The following is a 24,928-nucleotide window of genomic DNA, read 5'->3' as shown; positions in this document are numbered from 1 at the left end:
ACAGTCTATTCAAGGTGGAAAAAAATTCAGTTAAGTTACAGTGAAAAGCTCACATAACTAAGGGATTTTGGATGAGTCAGTATTACAGAACTTGGCTCTATTTTTTCGTCTTCAACAGGAAACTATCTTTCAACGTGATGGCTGTCCAGTAGTCTTAAATAAAAACTGTAAGATTTAATGGTTCACGATTTTAGAAGTGGTCAGGAACATAACTCAGCAGCAGAGCATCGCTGATAGGTGCTCTATTTCCTTTTTACATTTGATGTTAAGAAAAAAGGAGGAATAGAAAAGGTAAATTATTACTAGAAAAAAAAAATTACTCACATATTTTAAATAGAAGCATTAACTTAAGAAATAAGTACAAAAATAGATCTATCTGCTTCAAAGCAATACACGGGGAAAAAATTAAATCCCTTCACTTCTTTCCCGTTTTAATATACCGGATGTTTAATATAAATCACTTAAAAAATGTAGTAAATTAATATTTTCTAATCCTAATAATGAAATTCTTAATTTTCTTCTTTAGTTTCAAAACTCAAGATTTTAAATTCCAAAACACTAACATGAATTTAATAAAAATAAATCTTTTATGCCCTAAAATAACCTCTGTTGTAACCACATTCACATAGATCTAGTAATCATGTGAAGCCTATTTACCAGATGTCTTATAAACACAACTAAAACCTGCAGTCAAGAGTGGCTAAAAAAATACTATTCTCCCTCTTCTAAAAATTATGAGGATTCATGCAGAGATAGGTGGGCTAATCAGATGCAACACATGTTGGAATGCCAAATATATGGAAGAGTTCTGTAGTTTCAGAGGCTGACTGTCTTTCAGATTTGGAAGCCATGATATTTCTACAAAGGTCTGAAGTATATTCTGCTTATATGACAAGGGTTTGCAGAAGCCACAAGCTCTAGAATAGCTGAAACATCTGTTTCCAAGATGTAGAGATTTCTTCAGTCTTGTGACCACTAACAGGACCCGAGGAGACAGCATGAAGTTCTGTCAGGGGAGAATTAGGTTGGATATCAGGAGGAGGTTTTTCACTCAAAGAGTGGTTGGGCACTGGAACAGGCTTCCCAGAGAAGTGGCCACAGCACCAAGCCTGATAGAGTTCAAGAAGCATTTGGACAATGCTCTCAGGTACATGGTATGACTCTTGGTGCGACTCTTGGGGTGTCCTGCACAGAGCTAAGACTTGGACTCGATGGTCCTGATGAGTCCCTTCCAACTCGGCATATTCTGTGATTGTATGACTCTATGAAAAAGTGTTCATTAAGTAAAATTCCATCCTTTACAGAAATAGATGTGATATAAGCACAATATTGAAGGCAAAGTTATCTCATACTTCATAATTATAACTCGAAGTACAATGATCTTTAAACTTTTTTCCAGATCCACGTTCTTATGTGGCACTAGGTGGCCATAGACATAGAGAAAATAATGTTACTGAAGACACTATCTCTAAGGAGATTAGAGAAAAACAAGGATGCAAGTGACAGTTTCTGTACACAAAAGGAAGAAAAAAAGTAGGAAAATTCATTATGCAACTGCATATACTGCAATTTTTAAGATGTGATCTTTAAAACCAGACCCACAGAAGATAATTTAGATAATTTTTTTAAGCTTTACTTTATGATATTATTTTATCTCAGTTATTTCCTACTTTAAATGAGTATTCTTAGTCTACATTAAAAAAACTGTTAAATGTGCTGTTGCACTGTGCACATTTAACTCCCTTTTGTTTAACAATTCTAAAATATCATTAAAAAGATTGAATAAAACTGTGACATCAATATTGGTATTCTCTTAGGAGCACCCAGTAGTCACCAACAATTAAGGTGAATTGTTATATACTAGAATATTTGCCAGTACTTGGTGAATTCTCCAAATTTAGGTTAAAAGCATCAATATTTGAATATCCAGACTGAAAACAAGGAAATCAGGAGAAACTGAAAATACTTGGTTCAAAAACTACATGCTCAAGCATCTAATGACACAATGCTATCTATGATAGAAGCACTACATCGGAACAGAGCTGATGTTTTGTGTAAGGAAAAATATTTTCATTCCTGTTTATATCATGAAAGAAGGGATAAGATTTTAAATCACATTTCTAAAGTGACCATCTTCAGTACGTTTTATTGCCTCCAAACTTTCCTGACTCTTTATTCAGATACTAAGTAGATTCTGAACACTGAATAGTTCTAATCAGTTATTCTCAAATTAATTTTTTAGATTTACTAGTACAAAACCAGCTTGCAATACACACAATGACTTGTGATATACACAATGACTGAATTGCCATATAGTTAAATGTTTGTGATACTTTAAAAGGCAGAGTTTTTTTGGTATTTGTATATATGAAGGTTTGCTACAGTGCAAGTCATGATGTAGGGATTAACATGCTTGCACCTGCCCAGCCTGGAAGTAAAAAAGAACCCTTGCAATAAATTATACCAAGAGAGACTAAGCCACTTTTTTTTCCCCACAACACAGACGACAGTGACCCAAAAGTTGTAAGTTACAACCTTTAGATAGGGAGCAGCTTTTTACATCCAATAAGAAAGATAAAACATTTTTCATCTGATATATTCTTGACCTATTTAGACGTGCAGAAAAAGCATAGCCTTTTTCTTTTGCAAACAGACATTTATCATCAACTGCTTTGTACAACTGTTTAATACTGTACTGTACACACACAGGCAGCGCTAGGAAGGAGGTGTATAAAGGTATTTAAGGTACCTCTAATTTCTGAAGCAGGTTTTAGACAGTAAAGACAAGAGAGAAATTGCTCCAGCTCCACACTGTATACTTACTAACAGTGAAAAATGTGTCGCACCTTTCTTTTCAAGAAGAAGAAAAAAGAATAGCCATGCATGAAAAATTGCTAGGAGGCCAAGCCATGTCACAGGGCAACTTACTGTTAATCAGGAACAATTATCTCAAGAGTATTGAGTAATCAGTTTAGTCTTTATGACAAAAGTGACCCATGTGACATTAAAGGAAAAAATAGGATTGGCTTATGAAGTCATTTTATGTTTCCCATAACTGCACACAAAGATTTACCAGCTACCTGAAACAAGACAAATCCCATGTCAAAGGTCTGAGATGCATAATCCACCATTGATCACAACTCTACAAGTCTGTTAAAATTTGAGGTAATGAGAGGGTAAAATAGTGAGGCAACATGACACATAGTAGGAGGACTACTGCTTTGCTCATGAGAAGGTATTTAGCTCTTACTTCCACTAGAGTAAATATGGAAAATTTTAAGATTGATACATTGACAGAAATTGAAGGGTATCCAGGAAGAGTACAGGCACTGCAGTCTTCTCCAGGGCCAATAACCTGTTGTACCATTTCAGGTCTTGCTTCTAAACACGTTATCCTCAATATCTCACATTCTCGATCAAGTTTTCTGCTTGATTCCTTTCCCCTGTTATCTCACTGTACACACACTTTTGTTTATCCTGTCCTGACCCTGCAGTGTTCTCCACCCATCCATGTCAAACGTTTTTACCTTTTCGGTCTCCCAATCCTACAGATGCCTTCAATGCAAACCCATATCACAGCATTTGAGGAGATTTTTTTTCCTTCTTTTACTTTCAAAACCATGTTAGCCTCTTTATACCTATACAAACATGACTGTTTTGAGAACAAAACTAAGACTTATAGAATGGTTAGCCTACACTTCCTCTATTTTACTATGATGTCTGTGCAAGCAGTGATCCCAATCAAAGGAAAAAAATTATTTTTCCTTAAATATTTATTAATTTGTCTTAGCAGGATGTAGTCTGAGAATTCACATTACTTAAAATTCAGTATAAGTCAAGTTTGCTCAGAATTTGAACAATTTTTTCCAGCTATAGGATTAGAGACTTAGCGCTAGAATCCAATGGTGCAACCCTCGTATTGTACTCTTCTCTTTGGTCCAGTTACCTTATCACTGCTGGTGAGGAGTTACTCACTTGAGGGAATCATATGGGAACATATTTACTTCCTTGACTAGGCTAAAGGAACAGCTGAAGTGACAGTGTTTACACTTTCTGAGTGCTGCTAAATCATCCCTAAGGATAACTTAACTCCAGGGCATGTAACAGTATCTTTGAAGAGCAATCTGTGCATTTGAGATGCTTTTCATATTATAAGAAATAATAGGTTTTTTAAATAAATAACAAAAGAAAATCTTAGTAGGAGGTTCTCATGACTCTAAAATTCTTCATTACCATAGAAGTTGACCATTATGATTTATTTTGAATATATAAAAAATAAGAGTTTAAGAGTAAAGCATAATTAATTCAGTAATTGCACTAACTGCTCCAAAATGTAAATGCAAAGTGTGAGCTGCATGGAATACCTCATATCTTTCATTTGCTATTCTTCAAATAAAGTTAATTCTACTCTTTTTAGGCTCCTCAGAACCAATCACACAAATGACATTTTAAGAATTTCAAAACTGTACTCTTGGCTATGCAGATGAATGTTAGCTCAAATGCTATATAGTTCAGTTGGTTCAAATGTCTTTAAATTAAAACAATATATACACAATCTTAACATAAAATGCATTTTTAACAAAACCAGAAAAATATTTTGAGTTACTGGTAAAATAATAACTTCCCTATCTCAGAAATACTTGTACTGTTCAACTTATTTTCTTGGGGGGTGGGGAGGTTGTTAGTTTGTTTGTTTGTTTGTTTTTCCCAATCATATGTTAACTATGCCTGTAGAAAATTTCCTAGAGTGCTATCTTTTCAAAGACAGAAGATGTTATCAAGAATTTATCAGTCCCAGGAGAAGATGCCACTCATGGATCCCACTGGCTTTGAAACTCTAAGTGACAGGAGCTATTGACTGTCATAGATATAGTTCTCAAATGACTTCTCCACTCCGGAAACTCAAAATCTGCTTTCACTGGCAGGTGTGCCAAGAATTTTATTTCCAATATCAAAATTCTTTCTGTTTTAGAATAACTGGGAATATCAAGTAAAATGAACTTCTGTACAGATGGACATTGCCAAGTCTAGAAAATGTTTAAATATTACTGGAACACTTTTGATGGTTAGAAGGCATAATATAGTTTTTAACTCAAAAGCGAATTTTAACTTATCACAGGTGAGTATCTATAACACCTTTTTTCTTAGAACAACATCCTACCTAAAATAGTAACATTATTTTTAAAAGCTTAATCTCATTATATGTTTGGCAAATATCTTGGAATCATAGAATGGTTTGAGTTCAAAGAAACCTTAAAGATGATCTAGTTTCAATTCCCTGCCATGGGCAGGTGCACCTTTCACTAAACCAGGTTGCTCAGAGTTCCATCCAACCCAGCCTTGAACACTTCCAGGGATGGGGCATTTGCAACTTCTCTGGGCAACCTGTTCCAGTGTCTCATTTCCCCCACAGTAAAGAATTTTTTCTTAACATCTAATCTAAATCAATGCTCTTTCAGTTTGAATTTATTCCCCCTTGTCCTGTCACTACATGGTCTTGTCAATATTCTCTCTTCTTTCTTTTAGGCTCACTTCAGGTACAGGAAAGCTGCAATTAGGTCACCCTGAAACCTTCTCTTTTCCAGGCTGAAAAGTCCGAATTCTCTCAGCCCTTCCTCAGAGGAGGGATGCTTCATTCCTCTAATCATCTACATGGTCCACCTCTGGACTTGCTCTAATAGGTTGATGTCTTTCCTGTGCTGGGATATAATTTTCATATATATATCATAAGTATATACATATATCTCTCAGAGGTGTATACATATATATATATAAAATAAGTATATACATTTTTGTGACTAAATAATTTATTTTGCCATTTATACAAAGCATTTTTTAGTACTGCAAATCACAGTCATCAGAAAAAAGGCTTTCATTATGGATATATCCTTGTATGCAATCTCTTTGAAAAGTCTCCTTGTCAATTTCTGTGGAAAGAAACTAGTCAGTATATTCTACAGCCAGATATTACAAAATACAGTGAATTAGTTTCTCATAGCAGTTTTTAAAATGGTTAGTAAAAATATTGCCTGAAGTCATCATGATTGTTATATTTTTTGAGGCTTTATATTTTTATGTTTTTTATGTCTGCTGATAACATAGGCAAAAAAAAAAGTGAAAAATCAAGGTAAAATATTTCTGAAATTAAAATGAGGTGACCTAATTTTAACAGACTGGCTTAATTGCTCTCAATTTCATTTGACTAATAGTGCATAATAAAATAAATGGAAATGTGAAGGAATGTCAGGAACATTAAATTATTAAAGGAGTATGCTTGCTTTAACCTCACTTTCTCTGAAGGTTCTAACGTCCATCACCTGATCAACACCTCTTCTGTGCTCTTCAGACACAGTGTAAATATTTTCAATATTGTGTATGTTACAATACTAAGAGGCTCATTATATGTTATATACATCAGAGTGGACTTAATCATTACAGTCTGTGAACTGTCATTCATTTACATGTTTAAACTTTCTATATAATATGATATATAAACCACTATTTCACACTTTGTCAACCCCATTTTCTTATAAATAGGTCATAGATGCTATAAGACTGGGGACTTGTCACATATTACATTGTGATACTTCTTTCAAATGAGTAAAACTCCTTCCCTCTTTTTGTTCTGAAATGTGTCTTCCATATTTCACTGTAATTAGAAATATCACCTGAGATACCATTTTGCCTCCACTATCAACATTTCACTTATATCAAAAGAGATTTATATAAAAAAACAGATTGAAAGTGATCCTCTGAAATTTTCAAATCATTCTGTATTGTTATGACAAACCAGATTACAGATTTGAAAGTATGACATTAACAAATGTTGATAGACTTTTTGTATATCTGTGCAATTTTTAAACAGAAAAGAAACATCATTTTCTACACAGATATAGAATTTTGGTGAGATGGTTACTAAGGATTGTTGACCTTAGAACTAAATATTTGATGAAGGGAAGTTAAAAGGCAGTATTTTCAGAATGGACAAACTATTTTTCAGTATGATTGAACTAAGACCTGTTCGTATTGGAACTGAGGAACATATTTGTCTATATCAGAAGTACGGAATGTGTACGTGTATGGACATTTCTCTGTGTGTTTGTGAGTGTATTTTACAAGCCTTATAGACAACAGGGTATGTGTATATACAATATATATAATTTACAAATGTAGGTTTTTACATATCACTATATTCATAGAAACATAGAAATTTTGGGGGGTAGAAAAGACTTTTAAGACCATCAAATCCAACTGTTAACCTAACACTGCTAAGTCCACTATTAAACTATGTCCCCAAGCACCACATCTACACTTCTTTTACATACCTCCAGGGATGGTGACTCAACCAACTCCCTGGCAGTCCATTCTAATGCTTTACAACCCTTTCCATGAAGAAGTTTTTCCCAATATGTAATCTAAACCTCCCCTGGTGCAACTTGAGGGACAGGTGACCTGGGGAGAGTACAGGGATACAGTTCAAATGTGTAGGGATGGGGTCATGAAAGCCAAGGCAAAGCTGGAACAGGACTTGGCAAGGGACACGAAGAATAAAAAGAAGAGATTCTATAAGTAAATGTACATACATAATACATAGAAATGAAAGATCAAGGAGAGTCTACCCTCCCTGATAAGCAAGAAGGGTGAACTGGTTGCAACTGATATGGAGAAGAAACACTATTTTACCTCCAAGGATTTGCCTTTGTCTTGTTTAACACCCAGCTTGTAGCCTGAGGTGTGGGTTGTGCACCTCCTCAGCATCCGAAGGCCACTCTGCACGTTGTTTGCAAAGCACCTTGCTGATTGTTTGAGCCATCAGCATTAACTGACCAGCCTCTCACAGGGTTGTGAGTGTGGGAATGAGTCTGTGGGCTATGACCTCCTCCTAGTCTCATTTACTTCACCTTAAACCTGAGATGATTAGAAGATCTCATACTGCCTTTATCTCATCTCAAGTTCCTGTCAGGAGGCTTAACTCACAGTCCAATTCCCTGAAATCCAGGAGGCATATTCAGGTAGGGAGCAGGCTTCAGTGATCTTAACAATGTTTAAGCCATTAACCATTTCAGTTTCTCAGAAAGGGTCCTTAGGAAACTGGCTGATATTGTTACCAAGCCACTCATTAATGTATATGAAAAGTCATGGCAGTCAGGTGAAGTCCCTGGTGACTGGAAAAAAGGGAAACAATGCTCCCACTTTCAAAAAAAGGAGAAAGGAAGACCTGTGGAACTGCAGATTGGTGAGCCTCACCTCTGTGCCTGGGAAGATCGTGAGGCAGATCCTTCTAGATGTGCTAAGGCACATACAAGGCGGTGATCCAAGGCAGCCAGCACATCTCTACTAGAGCAAATAGTGCCTGATAATGTGGTGGCCTTCTATGATGGAGCGATTGCAATGGTCAACAAGGGAAGAATGACAAGTATCATCTATCTAGAATTTTGTAAGGCACTTGATACAGTCCCACATGACATCCTTATCTCCAGTGGATGGACTTCTCAGTGGATAAGGAATTGTCTGAATGGACGCAGCCAGAGAGTTTTGATCAATGGCTCAATGTCCCTGTGGAAAGCAGTCACAAGTGGTGTTCCCCACCACCAGAGTGCTCTCCAGAATCCTCATCAATGATATTGACAGTGAGATTGAGTGCACTCCCAGCAAGTTTGCAGATGACACACAGGGACCTGGACAAACTTTAGAAGTCGGTCCATGGGAACCTGGTGAAGTTCAACAAGCCCAAGGGCAGGGTGCTGCACCTGGGTTGAGGCAATCCCAGACATGAGCACAGACTGGGAGAAGAACTGACGGAGAGCAGATGGGCAGAGAATGACTTGGAGGTTCTCATGGATAAAAAGCTGGACATGAGCCAGCAGTGTACACTCACAGCCCAGAAGGCCAACTGTGTTCTAGGCTGCACCAAAAGAAGAGTGGCCAGCAGGTCGAGTGAGGTGATTTTCCCCCTCTACTCTGCCCCTGTGCGACCCCGCTTTGAGTGCTGCATCCAGGTCCAGGGTCCTTAACACAAGAAATATGTAGAACTGCTGGAGTAGATCCAGAGGAGGCCACAAAAATGATCAGAGGGCTGAAATACCTCTCCTGCAAAGACAGGCTGAGACAACTTGAATTGTTCAGCCTGGAGAAGAAAAGGCTCCAGAGAGACCTCATTGTGGCCTTCCAGTATCTGAAGGGGGCTCATAAAATTGAGGGAGAGGGACTTTTTTTTTACTGGCAGACAGTAACAGGACAAGAGGCAACAGTTTTGAATTGAAAGAAGGCAGGTTTAGACTAGATATTAGAAAGAAATTCTTTACTCAGAGAGTGATGCTCTGCAACAGGTTGTCCAGAAAAGCTATGGATTTCCTATCCCTGGAAGTGTTCAAGGGCAAGTTGGATGCAGCCCTGAGCAACTTGATTTAGTGAGTGGCATCTCTTCCCAAAGCAGTAGGGCTGGAACTAGATGATCTTTAAGGTTTCCTCCAACCCAAACCATTCTATGATTCTACAACTATGATTCCAAATGATAGAAAGTTGCTTGGTGAACACGTACTTCAGTACCTGTGGTGGATCCTCTCTGGTCCCACAGACTTGTATGGGGTAGCAGATCACTAACCATTTCCCATGAATACATTCATTTTGGTATAGAAACTTAGAAAATATAAAATTATGTATAGTTTTTAAAAGAAAGGTTAATTTTAATTTTTTTTTAACCTTTTTCTTGTTATGACATATTTACTAGAATTCCCATACATTTGCCTATATATCTGGTTTGCTTAGAAGACTGAGTACAAAGCAGTCAGAGTAAGAAAAGCATTTAAAAGTTACAGACTATCAAAATGCTTTTGCTTGCAGGGGAGCAGGTTCCACTTAAGTAAAAGCAGAAGCAGGCCAGGATGGCATTAACACTTCTACATCTTCTTTACCAGAGTTCTAGAGAGAATGACTGCTTGTGAAAGAGGTCTGGAAAGTTACCAGTTTCAAGCTTCTAGAAGTTACAAATATATTGCAAATAATAGAGCAGGGTTCAAAGCATTCAATTTGCATGAAATTCCATGTTAACCTACATAGCCAGTAACTTCACTATGCTAAAAGTGTTTCCCTCCTTGATGTAGCAGATATAACAAGATGTGTTTAAAAACAGCATGTGATTACAGCTACTGAGAACAGGGAAACTAAAATGGGATGAATAATAATATGTCTGGCAGAACTGATAAAAGACAAAGTTTAAAGGTATCATGAGAGTGATGAAAAATCTATTGAATACAACATACACAGTTCAATATGATAAAGCAGAATTAGAAGGCAAAAAGTGTCATGTAATCTCAACATTCTTCAGAAACCCTGGTATACGCTTTCCTATAATTAAATAGAACTTGATAAAGGAGAAAGTTGAAAAAACATTACATTATGAAGGCAAACAGTGTCAAAATCAAAACTCTGAATCTTGCTTTCTGCTAAGAGTGTTTAACTAACAGCATCTTAACAAAATTTGGAATTTTGTAGAGCAAAATTTTAAACAAAATGATATTAAGAGTTCTGTAGCATGTGCCGGTTTGAGTATTATTAATAATATTTTCAGAACCTTCTTCATATGTTAGTCAGTCTTAAAGGAAATAACGAAATATTGAAGACATTTTAGGCAGTGGAAGTATGTGACTCAACAGAGGGATGAAAATCCACTTCAGTGAAGTATTTGTTTAATGAATTTTTTTCGCCGTAAGTAATAGAAGTAAATTCAGTTAGCTGCTGTATACTAGCTTCAATTTCTCTGAGATGTACTGTTAACATTGATATCTGGTTCTATTGGTTTGGTCTTTCAAATGCCTTTGTGAGTTCCATTATCCACATACATTACATGAACAGAAAAGTTGACTCAATATTCAATTCCTTTGCCAAAACCAAAAGTACAAAGAGGAAGAATAGTATACATTGAGGAAAGGAGAAAAAACTTACATCCCATCCTAGAATAGATGTCTAAAGCAGATGATACATTTCTCTTCACTTACTACAGAGTGGTATAACTTACACAGACTAACTAATGGATACCTACAAGTAAGATTAATCCCACTCTTGGTGACTAACTAGATACTTGCACAGAAGTCTTTATAAACAATGTCTGAAAAGCATTTGTCTCCTGACAATTACAGGGTATCACAGAATCACAGAATAACTGAGGTTGGAATGGACTTCTGGAGTTCATCTGATTAACCACATGTGCTCCACAGCAGGGTCAGCTACAACAGCGTGCTCAGGGCATTTTTCAGTTCATTTCTGAACGTCTCCAAGGATGGAAACTCTGCAATCTCTCTGGGCAACTGTTCCAATGTTTGAGTGCCCTAATAGTGTAAAAATAATTAAAAAAAAAAAAAAAAAGAAAGAAAAGAAAAAGAACTTCCTGCATTTCAGTTCATGTCAATTCCTTCCTGGAAAAGTATGGGAAACTGAAAATGTCTTTGACTTATGGTAAGAACTACTTAGCAACAACTAAAACATCAATGTGTTATCTACATTATTCTATACGAAATTCAAAACACAGCACTGTACCAGCTTCCAAACCAAAAATTAACTGTATCCCAAACAAAACTAGGATAGCACTATTTCCCCTTCATAGCCCCATGTGATCTATTCCAAATCACCTCCTCGCTCTTCCTTCTTTTTCAGGAATTGAAGTGAGTCTGGATACAGGAGCAGCATATGCTTCCTTTTAGTCAGCAGAAACCTCTCCTGATCACCATGAGCTTTCAAAGACTATCAGGAAACCATCACAATGACTACAGCCAGCATCCTCAGCATTTGTGGGAGTGCCACTGTTTCAGGTCCAAAAGGCACATGTATCCCCAATTTTATTAAATGTTCCCTCACCTCATCCTCATCAAGGACAAGCCTTCCTTGCTCTAGAATTTTTTATTGGTGTCAGAGATTCCCAAAAGCCAGTCTTACCTGTGAATAATAAGACAAAAAGGGCACCAAGCACCTTGGCCTTTTCTGAGTCCATTGTCTTTAGGTTCCCTGTCTTGTTCAGCATTTTCATTAGACTTTCCTGCTTCTGGATATCCTGTATGGAAGCCACTACTACAGAAGTGGTCTGTAAATGTGCAGACCAAATTTACCCAAATAGCCCTTCATTTTTAAAAATGGGCTTATTTTTTCAAGCTGGTAATAGAATACATTGTAGCATTACAATCTAGTTCAGAAGTACCAAGTGAACAAATCATTACGTCTTCACAATCTTTGGATAACTGTGGAAACTACCTCTAAAGATTTGGGGTTTTTTTACTATCTTCTTGTTGAAGAGCTTTCGAAACTCAAAACTCACTATTATAATTGTGATGGAGAGAATATTCACATCTACATGACCATGGTCATATTACGGATTGGGTTGTTAAACAGGCATACAGAATTTTGCAGAGTGCTAACAGACATTTCCATATGATTAAAAACTGGTCACATGAAAGTATTTCTATAACTCTAAACATATCTTTTTCTCAGAACAAATGTATTTACAAAATGTTATTTACCACAAGCAATGGTATGGTAGTGGAAATATATACCTGGAGGCTGGACCAAAGCATATATTTTTCTGCCAAATATGTCCCATCTTTCATAGGTCCTTTCTAGATTAGAGGTCTTTCTAGAAAAGGGGTCCCTGCTATTTTGAACTCTCTTAGAACTCGCTGTAATGTATGTACTCATTGTCAGATGAGAATAAGAATCTTAAACTATGTGAAAAGTATGTTATATCCAACTTTCAGAGAGCGCAAGTTATCTATGGTGGATCATCAGTATTTTTTTCCCAAGTTTAAGTAATACACCAGGTCTAGTAAGTATAGAAGCATACATCAGATTTAACAGCTTGACACATTTCTTCTACTGCAGGCACACCAATGTATTAAGGATCTTATTCATCCAAGAGCATTTCTCACTTGGCTTTTTAATAGGCCTATTTCCTCCTTTAAATAAGGCATATATGTGCTTATGCATCAAAACAAGGGCAAGTATTACTTTTGGGGATTCATTGTTCTTCCTCATCTATTCTTTTCACTACAATAAAAAATAAAAAAAAAATCCAGCCACGGAAAATATGACTTTTTAGGTCATATCGTGATCAGTTGGGAATCCACAGTGGTATGCTCAGACAACTTGACCTCATGAGTACAGGTACAGTATTCTTCTGGCACTAAGAATTTGATCTGTGTACCTGTGCATGCATACCAAGAATGAAACCTATGTAGGCAAGCATTCACAGAAAAAAACCCACATTGTTCTATAATCCAGAAAAATGTTTTACTTGTCTTTTGGCACCTTTATATATATCTCTCATGGTCTAGACTACTTTGTTTTTTTTCCTATAAGATTTAAATCAATGATATAAAGTGATTTTTTTCCAACACAAACCTCCAAGCAAAAAATGAAAAGTAATTAAAAGTCAAAAACTGCTCCTTTGCTTTATGGGTATTCATTTTGCTTTATAAAAATACAGCTTAAAAATGTAGTCCAAACCAGTCAATAGTCCTTAATATTTAATTCTAGAATTTGTAAGGTTTTCTGTGTTCTTTTTATTTCCCAGACTTATTTCCAAAATGTTGTAATGTTTTTACAAAAGTTTTTTAAAAAATCCAGCTATTATCTGTCTCATTTTGGAATGAGAAGGGGCAAGTTAATTATACTATATAGAAAAAAATATTATCTCAGTAGCTGAAAATACATTTTTCTCTATTCCTACTTTGCATTCAAAAATGCTAATAAATGTACTTATATACTGTAACCATAGAAATACCTCCTGAATTTATATATAAATGTGATGAAAGCTACACCTGAAATCCTGAAAAGATTACCGCAGTGAAGTGAAACTGTTCAGTTACTGATTGCCTTGTCAGCATTATAGCAGCCTCCAACCTGCTTCTATATAGATCTAGTAGCCTATGTGGCAGAACATGAAGAATAGCCACCTGTGTCAGATACAGCAGCAGGTGCCATATCCATTGAACAGGTTGCTACCTGATTACAATAAATCTCTTTCAAGCTCCTGGCAGCTTTGACAGACACTCCACAACCTCAAAAAGTTGTCTGAATAGAAACAAGAAACTCAACACATAACATCAGCTGAAAAAGGCCAGAAACTGAATCTGATGCAGATGTACTGTGAAGTTTAGGTAAGACAGTGTTTAGACTCACGAGAAGTTCTTTATCATGCACAACAGTCATATGTTTCAGTACAATATTGCTAATGCACTTGTAAGGTAGAACTTGAAATAAGATAACATATATGTAAAGATAAATTCTCTGTCACTATAATTTTACAAATTTCTGTTTGTACAGATGGAACTTTTGTCAATAAAACCAAGTAGGATATCTCATCACTAGGAGATTGGAAAAATGACAACTTTTCAGGGTACCCATCAGTAAGTCTATACCTGAAGTTTTTGTAGGAAGATATATATCAAGAATACTTGATCAGATTATTTCCAAAAACATTTTAAGAGTCTCACCTACATTTATTAGTAGATGTGTTTTGAGCTCAGAACTACTATTTACTTTGTGGGTTAAAAGTAGTTCTTGAGATACACGACTCAGTTGAACATTTTAGAAAGTACCCCAGCTTCATGAATAACAGGTCTCTATAACTGGATCATGCAGTTCTGCCTCCAGTAACTGTTGAATTTCCTGTTGTCAGCTGTTTAATAGTAGCTACTCATTTTGATAAGTCTATATTTGTCTCTTTAAAGGACGTAGTGATGAAAATGATAAAGAGACAATCTTTGAAGGCAAAATAGTTAGACATATCAATCAAAAAATGGAAGATGAGTATGTGATTCTTGTGAAGGAAAAGAAAGAACAAGCAGTTCAATCAATTAGATATGTGTGTGCATTTCCTGTAATGGCACACATGGATGACAGTTCTGTGAATTTTGCTGATGTTATTTTGATGGATAAGGAAAATAAATACCCAGAAATACCACCAGTAGCTCCCATTATTTTGTACCAGCTGAGTACATCCAAAACATCTCATAAAATGGGGACTGTTTGATATGCAGATCTCGGTCTGAGAATTCATCAGTTTTAATCATCATAGAACATGTTGCATGTATTTAGCTTAACTCACTCGAAGAAGCTGTGATTTGATGCTTGTGAGTCTTTGGATGATGCAGTAGTAATAGCCAGATGTCCACTAGGAAGAGATGTTTACATTTGAGTTTCATGACCAACCAGCAAAGGGAAGATACCTGGTTTTAGATATATATCTTACTGGGGGAATGAGAAATTATTAAAGGACTTCGTACAATCTCTACTGCTCTTCTGATGCTAATCAGAACACCTGCCAATTTTACAGGATGCTTTCAAGGCCACCTAGAGAGAATGGAAGGTGCACTTGTAGAATCAGTTTAAACTGATTCACAAGATTAGTGACTGCCTACTTAATTCTGTTTCAGCCCTTGGTATGTTAGTAATTACTGAACTCGTGTTTGTGGCAGATAAAGCAACAGTCTGGTGCTGCTCCAATGATGAGACTTGTGTAGTGAAAACAGAAAATGTCATTAAAGAACGAATGAGAAACATGATTGTATCATAATTATGCTGGGGAAGAGGTACTGACCTTAGAACTGTGGAAGTATTGGTAGCCACATATGGTACAGGTGTGATATCAGACTTTTTTTCACTGAGACCTGAACAGTGGAACTAAGAAAGCATGAAAAGAGAACACCTATTGAAGTTGCTATCCTGAATAGTGCTGAAGAGTCTCCAGTGGCAACTAGTCCTCCTAATCCATAGTTTAGTTTAGCCAAAGGAGCGGTCAGAAGTATCCCACAGTTGAAAATATCTGCCTTTTTCAGACATTTAAATGAAGAAAAAACTGACAATCAAAACCAAACAAAGCAAAAAAACCCTCTTATGTAAGAGAAAAGAAAAAAATTTAATAACTTTGGCCATGGGCTAAATCTTCAGCAAATTACGTGGGTAGCAATACCAAAGCGTTATATAGATGATAAACCCAACACTGCAAATCACATTCTTAATAAAAGTGTAGAAGCAATTTTAGTGACATCTAGAGTTGAGTAAATGCAAAATTCTCATTATTCATTTTCTTTATGAGGGCCAGCATCAGAACAAATAGCACTGCTCAGGACAGAAGTATTAAAATTTCTAAATAAAACTGCAACTATGAAACAATATGAAATTAATGAATTACAAATGTTATCCATTGACAACCTCAGAATATTTTGGAAGATATACAGATTTAACTGTATTTGCTAACTGCATTTCACTCAGTGTCGTTACTTACATAAGAAGGAATATTACCTATTAAGAATACAACAAAAGTTTAGGTATATTCTGTACCAAAATCACACATTCACTAAAGCTCATTTACCAAATTTAAAAAAAAACAAAACCAAAAACCAGAAAAAAAACGCATACAAAAATAAAAGGGGACTTTTGGTTTAATTTTTTATACAAGAAATCACTTTTATAGAGTGTATAAACAAAAAATTCGGAAACTGAAAGGATGTCTTATACACGTGCTACCTTTATAATGCTATCTTCAGTAAAATGGACAGGCCACATTGAAGGCACAATCTTCATAATAAAATGTTGTACTTCTATTACTGTTGATTTTTCTGCAAATGTTTCCAAAGTAACAGGATACACAATTTTTTGGCTTCCCAGAAATATCACTACAAGCAATTATAATGACAGAGAAGATGAGAGGTTTGTCCCAGATATTTTTAGTGAAAAAAACATCTAGATGCACAGAAAAAGCACACTCAGTCAAGCACTCAGAAAACATGTGAACTAGAAGAGAAGAACTAAAGTCCCCATGGAGCCTGGTAAATTATCTTTCTGCTGCTGACTAGCCAAGGAAGAAGAGAAGATTTGCATTAGGATCAAATAGTACTGAACACAATATGAGACATATGAAATAGTACACTATAGCAAAGCAAACTAAAAACCAAGCTAAGAGAAAGTGCAATTTTCCTTACTGGATACATAAGATACTGGGGAAAATTCTTTTGAGAGAAAAGAGTAATTTTACAATTATGTATAAATGCAATTAAGAACTGATGATGGAACCAATGAAAAAAAATAGAAGGCAGTATAGGAAGTAGAAAAAATCATTTCTAAGAAGAAAATTAATACATTTCCAATGTTCTTACTATTTTAAAAGCATTAACAAGGAAAAAGTTTTATATACGCATTGCTCAGAAGCTCTTTTTACTTACCTTGGGATACCTCTCCTGTATGAAAATCAGGAGAAACATGTTTAGACCAAAGTTCCATGGACACAGCCAGGGCTGATGGAAGGTCATTGTCTAAAATTTCAGAAGGAAACACTCTGGCCACTTCAGTGACAGTTTTCTTGCTTTGGGGCATAGTAGGTAAACAGGTGATATTGTTTATTCCATCAACACAAATAAACCCAGTGGAGCAGGACTGTATAAGACAATCATTATAATTAAGCTCACAGCTTCGTCCCTGAAAGAGAGTTTTTAAAAAAAAAAACAACCATTTTTGAAAGCAATTTGCATTTCATAGTCATGTTATTTAAAATTATTGCTTTCTTTTGATTCTAAAATGTTGTTTCCTTGTATTAAGCTCTTTACACTTTTGAAAGTGTAATATTCCTTAATTAATTTAATAATGGAATTGTATATTTTGAATTTTAACAGTTTTATTTTGACTCCGATTTACTATTACAATTTACTATTACAAATTATCAATAAAAATAATTTCCCCACAGATTTGTAATTACCAAATATCAAGGACAATGTCACCAGTAAAAAAAAATTTGGTTAAAATAATCAACTTTAGTTAGCATGTAGTTAAAGAAAACTTTGTACAATGGACTTAGCTGTTTAAAGACCTATGGTTTGCTCTGATTTACAAACTAATATTCTTTCATTTTTGTACATTGTAGCTCTTTTTTTGTTGTCTGCTGTTACCAAATCCTCACACAGCACCTTGCTAATACATTATGCTTAGAGATAATGCTTAGAAAAGGAAAAATATAGTGGCAGTCTCAAATTGGACCAGGCATTCATTTTCTATTTTTCATCAAGACTAACAATTCATGGAAAGCCTGAAATATCCTTCCTAGTAATAAACTAAAAATGTTCGTATTCAGTGGTCTGAAAAAAAGGCAAGAAATAATGTATTTCTTTTGCAGCAATAATTATGTTAATTAAATGTATTCTTGAAGTGTGAAATAAATATCTGCTGAAGTCAGGCCTGAGTTCATTTTATTTTCACTTCTATTGCAATGAACTAATAGGCTATGTGAAGAGATAGAGCTAAAAGCTGTCCCAGAATGATCTTGCGTATCTGGATAGCTATTTAAAATACACACACTGCCATCTCTGAAAGACATACATGTCTGACAACATATCATCATGACATAATTTCCAGCTGAATCTTCTCCTGCAACTGAGGCACATGTAAAAAGATTCAAGCCTTCTCTAGAGCTCAAGAGGCATGTGCTCATTACACACTTTCCATCTCACAAGATGTTTAGTCTTGCTTGTCTAGCTGGCTAATTATTTACACAGAACTTGAGACAATTTACATTTTCTGAGATCTCTGTCAACTCTACTAAATTCATTTATAATATTAAAAAAACAATAGGAGGGGCAAGTGAGAGACAGGCAATTTTATGTAGACATAAAATCTGCAATTACTTTTTATACCAGTAGTTTAAATCATTTGTTGTTTAAAATAGAGGAGGATAAATTGAGGGGTTTTTGATGATTTAGATACATCCATGCTTGTTTCAATCAAGTTCTTAATTTGTTTTGGCAAGTAGATGGGTTATCTGGTATATTCATGGTACCTTATAAATCACTCACTGGATCGGTATTCCAAAACAGAAAGGAACAGCAGGCCAATTTATATGTCAGTTTCCACACATTTCTTCCTTTCTCTCTTCTAATTCCACACATAGAACAAATGATCAATTTGAGCAAACTCTTAATCTTAATCCTATAAAATTTATGTTTCATTCTTACTTTCCTTGTGACAGATTAGTACATTTTTATGACTACTACAGTTAATGGTGAAGAGCATTTTATTATGATTTTATGATTCATAGAAACAAAGCAGATGTGGATAACCTCCACTGTGCATGAAGGGTACATTAAATAGTCATAGATAAATTTGATAGCACTGAAAGTGCCTGTAAATGCTTTAACAATTTCCATGCAGGCAGATAAAATCATTTAGCTTGTGCAGATTTGTATTTAAAAGTAGTTATATATCTATAGATGTTTTCACTTAAAAAGTAAACATCTATGTCAAATACCACTAACTAAGCTTTTCTTCTCAAAATCGATGAGAGATTTCATGATCCATACTATATGATCCATACTTCAAGTAGCAGTACAGACACAGACTACAGAAGACTACAGAAGATTTATCCAACACACTGTAGCTGGAGTTCCTTGAACACTTATTTCTCTGGGAATTTCACTGTTTCTACTCCACACTTACTCATAGTTAGGGGCCTAACCCCATCAGAGCTTAACAAATATATCTCTTGAAATATTTAGAATGTAACTTCTTATCTTTCACACTGAAGACAGGCATGTTAAATTTTTTTCTGGGCAGTTCCCCACCATGTATTTTTTTCTCTACTATGGCCTTCCCAAAGCATACTGGAATTTGAGGAACTGAAGATGGAACAACGAATAATGGAATAAAAGCAAAAGATGATACATCTTAAATTCCAGCTACTTCACGGGTTTACTACTTTTCCTTCTGTAAGGGTTTGTTCTGCAACATACTGCAGACTAAATGTTCAAGTTATATATTAATAGAAAAGCTGCCCCAATGGCTCAAATATCTATCTAGCCTCGTCATCAGTGAGCTATTAATGAATTCTTAGGTAAGAAAACAAGTAAAGTTTATATCTGATAACTCACCAAATACATCATTCTAACTTCTGGCAATAAGTAAATCAAAGACTCCGTAAGCAAATATAATATTTAGAAGAATAATTTGACTAACAGCGAATCTATCTTCCTTCTGGACTCCATCCTTAAACTTATTTGTAATTTAGTCTCCACAGTGTCATGCAACACTGACTTGTACCAATAAATTTTGCCCCAGTTGAAAAAATAGTTTCTATAAACAGATTTTAAGCTTCCTCCCTGATGATTTTATTTGGCATTTAGAAGGTTTTTTGTGAGACAAAAATACTAAAAAAAATGTGTAACTGATCTTCTCAATTACAGTGGTTTATTTAGGATAAGTATGAATATTTAAAGAAAAAAAATTAGATTATTTTAACTTGAGGTCTGACTGTTTTCCACATAAAAAGACCGTGTCCCTCCAATGATATATCCTTCATCATCACTTGACATTGTTTTGAATGCCAATCTGCTTTTGAAGACAAAAAGAGAGCAGTTGCTATGGTCTGTGGGAAGTATCAATAGTACCCATTGTACTCTGTAAGAAGCACCCTACAAAAATAGTATTCATTCTTATGAGACAGTCTTTTTCTTCTCAGGATAGCTTGTCAGTAAATTTAGTCAGATTATTAAAATCCATTTTTAACATACCAAGCCTTTATGGTAAAATACAGACTTTACAAAATTGTGGGCAAAGAGTTACTGAAACAGGGAAAAATTCCTGGTGGCTTGAACAAAGCACATATCAGTCCTGTGTTCAAGAAAAGCAAGGTAGATCCAGGGAACCAAAGGCCAGTCAGCCTTACTTCAGTTCCTGGGAAGAAAGTCAGTGACACCTCGAAAACATTTTTAGGTATGGGAAGGACAAGAGGGTGATCAGGAATAGTTCACATGGAGCTATGAAGGGGAAAGTGCCTTACCGAGCTGATAACCCTATATGAAGAGATGAATGGCTTAGTGGATGAGAGGAAAGCAGTGAATGTTGTCTATCTCGACTTTAGTGAGGCTTTCAACACTGTCTGTCCTAACTTCCTCATAGACAAGCTGACAAACCACGGATGAGTGGACACTGAGAGGGACTGAAAACACTGAACTGCCACACCCAAAGGGCTGTGTTTAGCGATCAGCAGCAGGAAGTCATGCCCGATGCCAATAATTAATGGTGTATCCCAAGATTTCATACTAGGTTCTGCACTACTTAAAGTCTTCAGTACTGGAAGATAGGACAGAGTGCACCCTCAGCAAGTTTTCATGTGTTACAAAATTGGGAGGAACTCCTGAAATACCAAATGAGTTTGCTGACATTTATACTGACCTCAAGAGACTGAAGTGTGCCAACAGGAACATCAGGAAACTCAGTAAAGAGAAATGTAAAGTCTTGCACCTGGGGTGGAATAACTCCTTGCATCAGTACATGCTCGGGGCTGACACACTAGAAAATGGCTTTGGAGAGAAGCACAAAGGGGTCTTGGTGGATGACAAACTGCACCAGGCAGCAATATGCACTTATAGCAAAGACTGACAAAATCCTGGGCTGCAATAGGAAAATCATTCTCCCCTGGCTGATGGAGTTTATTCCTCACATCTACTCAGTACGGGTGAGGCTACATCTGGAATAATGAATCCAGTTCTGAATTCCCCAGTTCAAGAGAGATATGAATCCACTGCCATATTCAAATTGACCTTTATCTTCCCTCTATAATTCTCCAGAGGAATTTGAGTAAAATCTACTTTATTTAGAGAAAATCTCTGCCTCCACAAAATCCTTTCTGTGTCAATTCTACAGGGATACCTTACATAAAAAACTTACTGGTCCCAGAATCATGATTTTGCATTATAGGCAAGTAGAGAAACTGATAGTCTCTAACTCTAGAATAAGGGGGTATTCTACTTTTTCTCATTTACATTAACGCTGGAAGTGAATCATAGCTCAAACAAAAAAAAAATATAGGGATACTTTCCCTCTTCTAGGTTCAGACATATTTAGTCCTCTGAGACTTATCATGATATTGAGATTAATGAAGGTTACATTGAATCCTTTCTCCACATTTTGGATTGTGGCTAATGTGGATGCAAACTTAGGGAATTCCTAATCTCTTATTCTGCAAGCAAATATAAACCACCTATAAGTGGTTTCATTACCTATAAAGGCTTCCATTATTTGGTGCCATGTTTATACCACACAAAGACAGCCCTTTCATCATTTGCTGGTGATGAGCCACTGGGTATGAAGTTTGCTTAGTATTGGAAGTTCCACTCTGAATGTTTAAGAGGTATGTGTGAAGAACGCCTTAGAAATGTCCTGTGATAAAAGCATTAACACAAGTGTCTTCTGGTATTTTAGAATTGCACATATTGTTGCAAAGACCTTAATCAGCCTCATCATTTTCTTCAATCCATCTCTAAAACCTTTTCCTTCATTGGTTCCCTGTGGTCTGATTTGGTGCAGCTGTGTAACTTTGGATCAGCCTGCGGTGAAAACAGCTAAGCTGTGAGAAACATGTGTGAGATTTCTCATCAGGGCCCTTCATATCCGAGCTCAGAAGTTGCGTTAAGCTCAGGTCCTTGCTCTTGGTCCTTCACTGATCTTACAATGAAACTAAAGTCCACTACAGTAAGCCCAGTACTTTGCTGATCCTTATCTTATCTTGCTTCCGTGACTTCCTGGCTTAACATTAGACCTGCTTCATGATCATGAATTTGTCTGAAATTACCTTTTGTCACTGGTCTTGTTTTGCTATCATTGTTTGGATTCTGGGAGACTTCAACTCTTTCCTATAAGATCATTGCCCTTGCCTATCTCGCTGCTATGCCTGGCTCCTGTCCTGTCTTTTCCTGTGGAGCAGCCTGCCTGACCCTTGTCTTCCTCGACACGTGCTAGTATGTACTGGGGATTTCCTTGAGACAATGAACATGGGGCAGAGATCAATATGGCACCTGAAAAGAGCTGAAGACAGAAGTATTTTTCACTTTTTCACAAAACTTTTCCACTTTATTGCATCAGTAATTTTTTTCCCTCTCTGACAGTAAATAAGAATCTTCTACTGTAGAAAGAAGCCTTGAAACTTGCTGGCATCTGAAAAGTTACTAATTTTCTTTTTTGACTCCGTTGCAGAGTCACTCTGAAAGTAAATATGAATCTTACTTGCAATATTCTGTTCCTTCTATTTTACAGATGTAAATACACCACATACGTGGTGCACAGATAATAAACCAAGCATCGCTGCCATCATTTATAAAGAAAAGACATTCAAATAAACATTTCAAGCTTGGAGTTGTAGGGACAAGAATTTCTGAAGTAAGAAAAAAAATTAAAAATCATGTACTCCTTTCTCTTCTAGTTACTTATCTCAAACTATTAAATAGTATTATTAAACTAAGCTTGAACTGTGACGAGGTAAAGCACAAGTTCAAATTGTAGGAACCAATTGCATGCCTTCAAGTACAGAAAGAACTGTCATAAGAAAATGGTGGCAGTATGAAATTTCAACTTTAGTTAAATACAGTGCTGACATTTAGCCACTCTCAAAGTATTATAGAAAAACATAGAACTAAGCCACACAAGGTCAAGCATTCAAAGGAATTTTTTGATTTAGTTTCAGGGAACTCGTTTTCAAAATACCTGTCAAGTGTGAGTTACCTCAATATGTAAAAACATTAATTGCTATGCGAGATAAAAATATTAATCGTTATGTATTAAAAATTAATAAGAGTTTAAAAATTAACATGGATGACTAACAAAGACATTACATATCACATTTTTCCATTTTTTGTTGATATTGGGTAACTACTTCTCCAGAACATCAGAGCTTCTGTAGTAAAACAAATAAAATAAACAACAACAACCAAAATACTCAGAAGGGTTGAGTTTTATCTGAGTGAGGTTAAAGAGAAAGGGATTACATTATTTTCTGTGCAACAATGAATAATCAGGTTAAGGAAAGAATAAAAAAAAATTTCAGCATCTCACCACAAATCCTGGCTTGCAAAAACAGGAATAACCAAAGCTAGGTTCCTTCTGAACACAGATACCATGTATGCAGGGGTTGGATATGCACTCATCAACATCCAACTCACAATGGAGGCCTTCCCATCCTGTCAGAAAAAAAAAAAAAGAAAAACAAACCCCATTAATCAGATTACTTGCAATTTTATTAATATGCATTTCTTATTAAGATCTCCTTTACCACTAAGCACACCCCATAAATGAGAGGCCAAATACTCATCTGGAAACTGTGGTTTAGATCATGTAATTTGAGCCTGTCTTGAACTTGCTCCTTGGAAGCTATGCCAAACTGGAAGCAGTAAATTTGCTAGGTAAACACAATCCCAGAATTCTGTAAAATATGGCTAGTTATTGAAGAACACAGACTTTCTGCCACAATACTCCCACTACAGATTTGGGTTTTTTTCTCCAATTAAATTTTCCTATTTCTAAACGAACTAACAAACAAAGAAAACCCAACAGACCCATAAACCCCCTAGCAGTCCTCAGCTAATACAAATCTAGTTGCCCCTGTTCAGCCTTTGCTTCCGAGCAGGTATAAATGGGTCTACCTGCCTGCCCAGCTAAAGACTTCATCCATGTGCCTGCTATTAGTTCCAGTGGCTGCTGGTGTTGCTTTTGAGCTCCCTGAGACGCTGTTAGAATAGAGTTTACATCTCTCCATGCTGCTTCCTCACCTGAACAGCCTGAAGCTGCAGCCACAGATCCTGAATATGCATCTATTATTCTATGGGACAATAGCTGACAAAATTCATGATCCATTACAGAATGCATTTGTCAGAGCTAAATGAATTCCCTTTCCTGGTATGACATACTGTCACCACATGCTTCACTTTGTTCTCTGGAGGTTTTTGGGAAGCTGTAATCATCTGCCTTGTTCCTATTTTTGTCTTGGTACCATCCCTGTTCCATTTTATTAAATTGCAACAGGGAATCTGTTGCAGAGTATATCAGACTATCTACCTTGTGGAAAGTTCTTTCCCAGAGTTGCCATTACAGATCAAAAAATCCTCAATCCCAGCCCCATATTTCT

General features: G+C 36.0%; 1 protein-coding gene across 1 annotated transcript in view; it reads right to left on the bottom strand.

The window, feature by feature from the left end:
* EYS (eyes shut homolog) overlaps positions 1 to 24,928 on the bottom strand; it is a 766,416-nt gene that overhangs the window by 325,890 nt on the left and 415,598 nt on the right. Inside the window, 2 exon segments of the mRNA XM_018077885.2 lie at positions 17,211 to 17,463; positions 23,860 to 23,984. Of these exon segments, the coding sequence (XP_017933374.2) occupies positions 17,211 to 17,463; positions 23,860 to 23,984 (378 nt within the window).

Source organism: Manacus vitellinus, unplaced genomic scaffold (assembly GCF_001715985.3).
Source record: "Manacus vitellinus isolate BGI_N305 unplaced genomic scaffold, ASM171598v3 scaffold_4_pilon, whole genome shotgun sequence".
Taxonomy (NCBI): Eukaryota; Metazoa; Chordata; class Aves; order Passeriformes; family Pipridae; genus Manacus; species Manacus vitellinus.
This window is presented reverse-complemented; position numbering and strand designations above follow the sequence as displayed.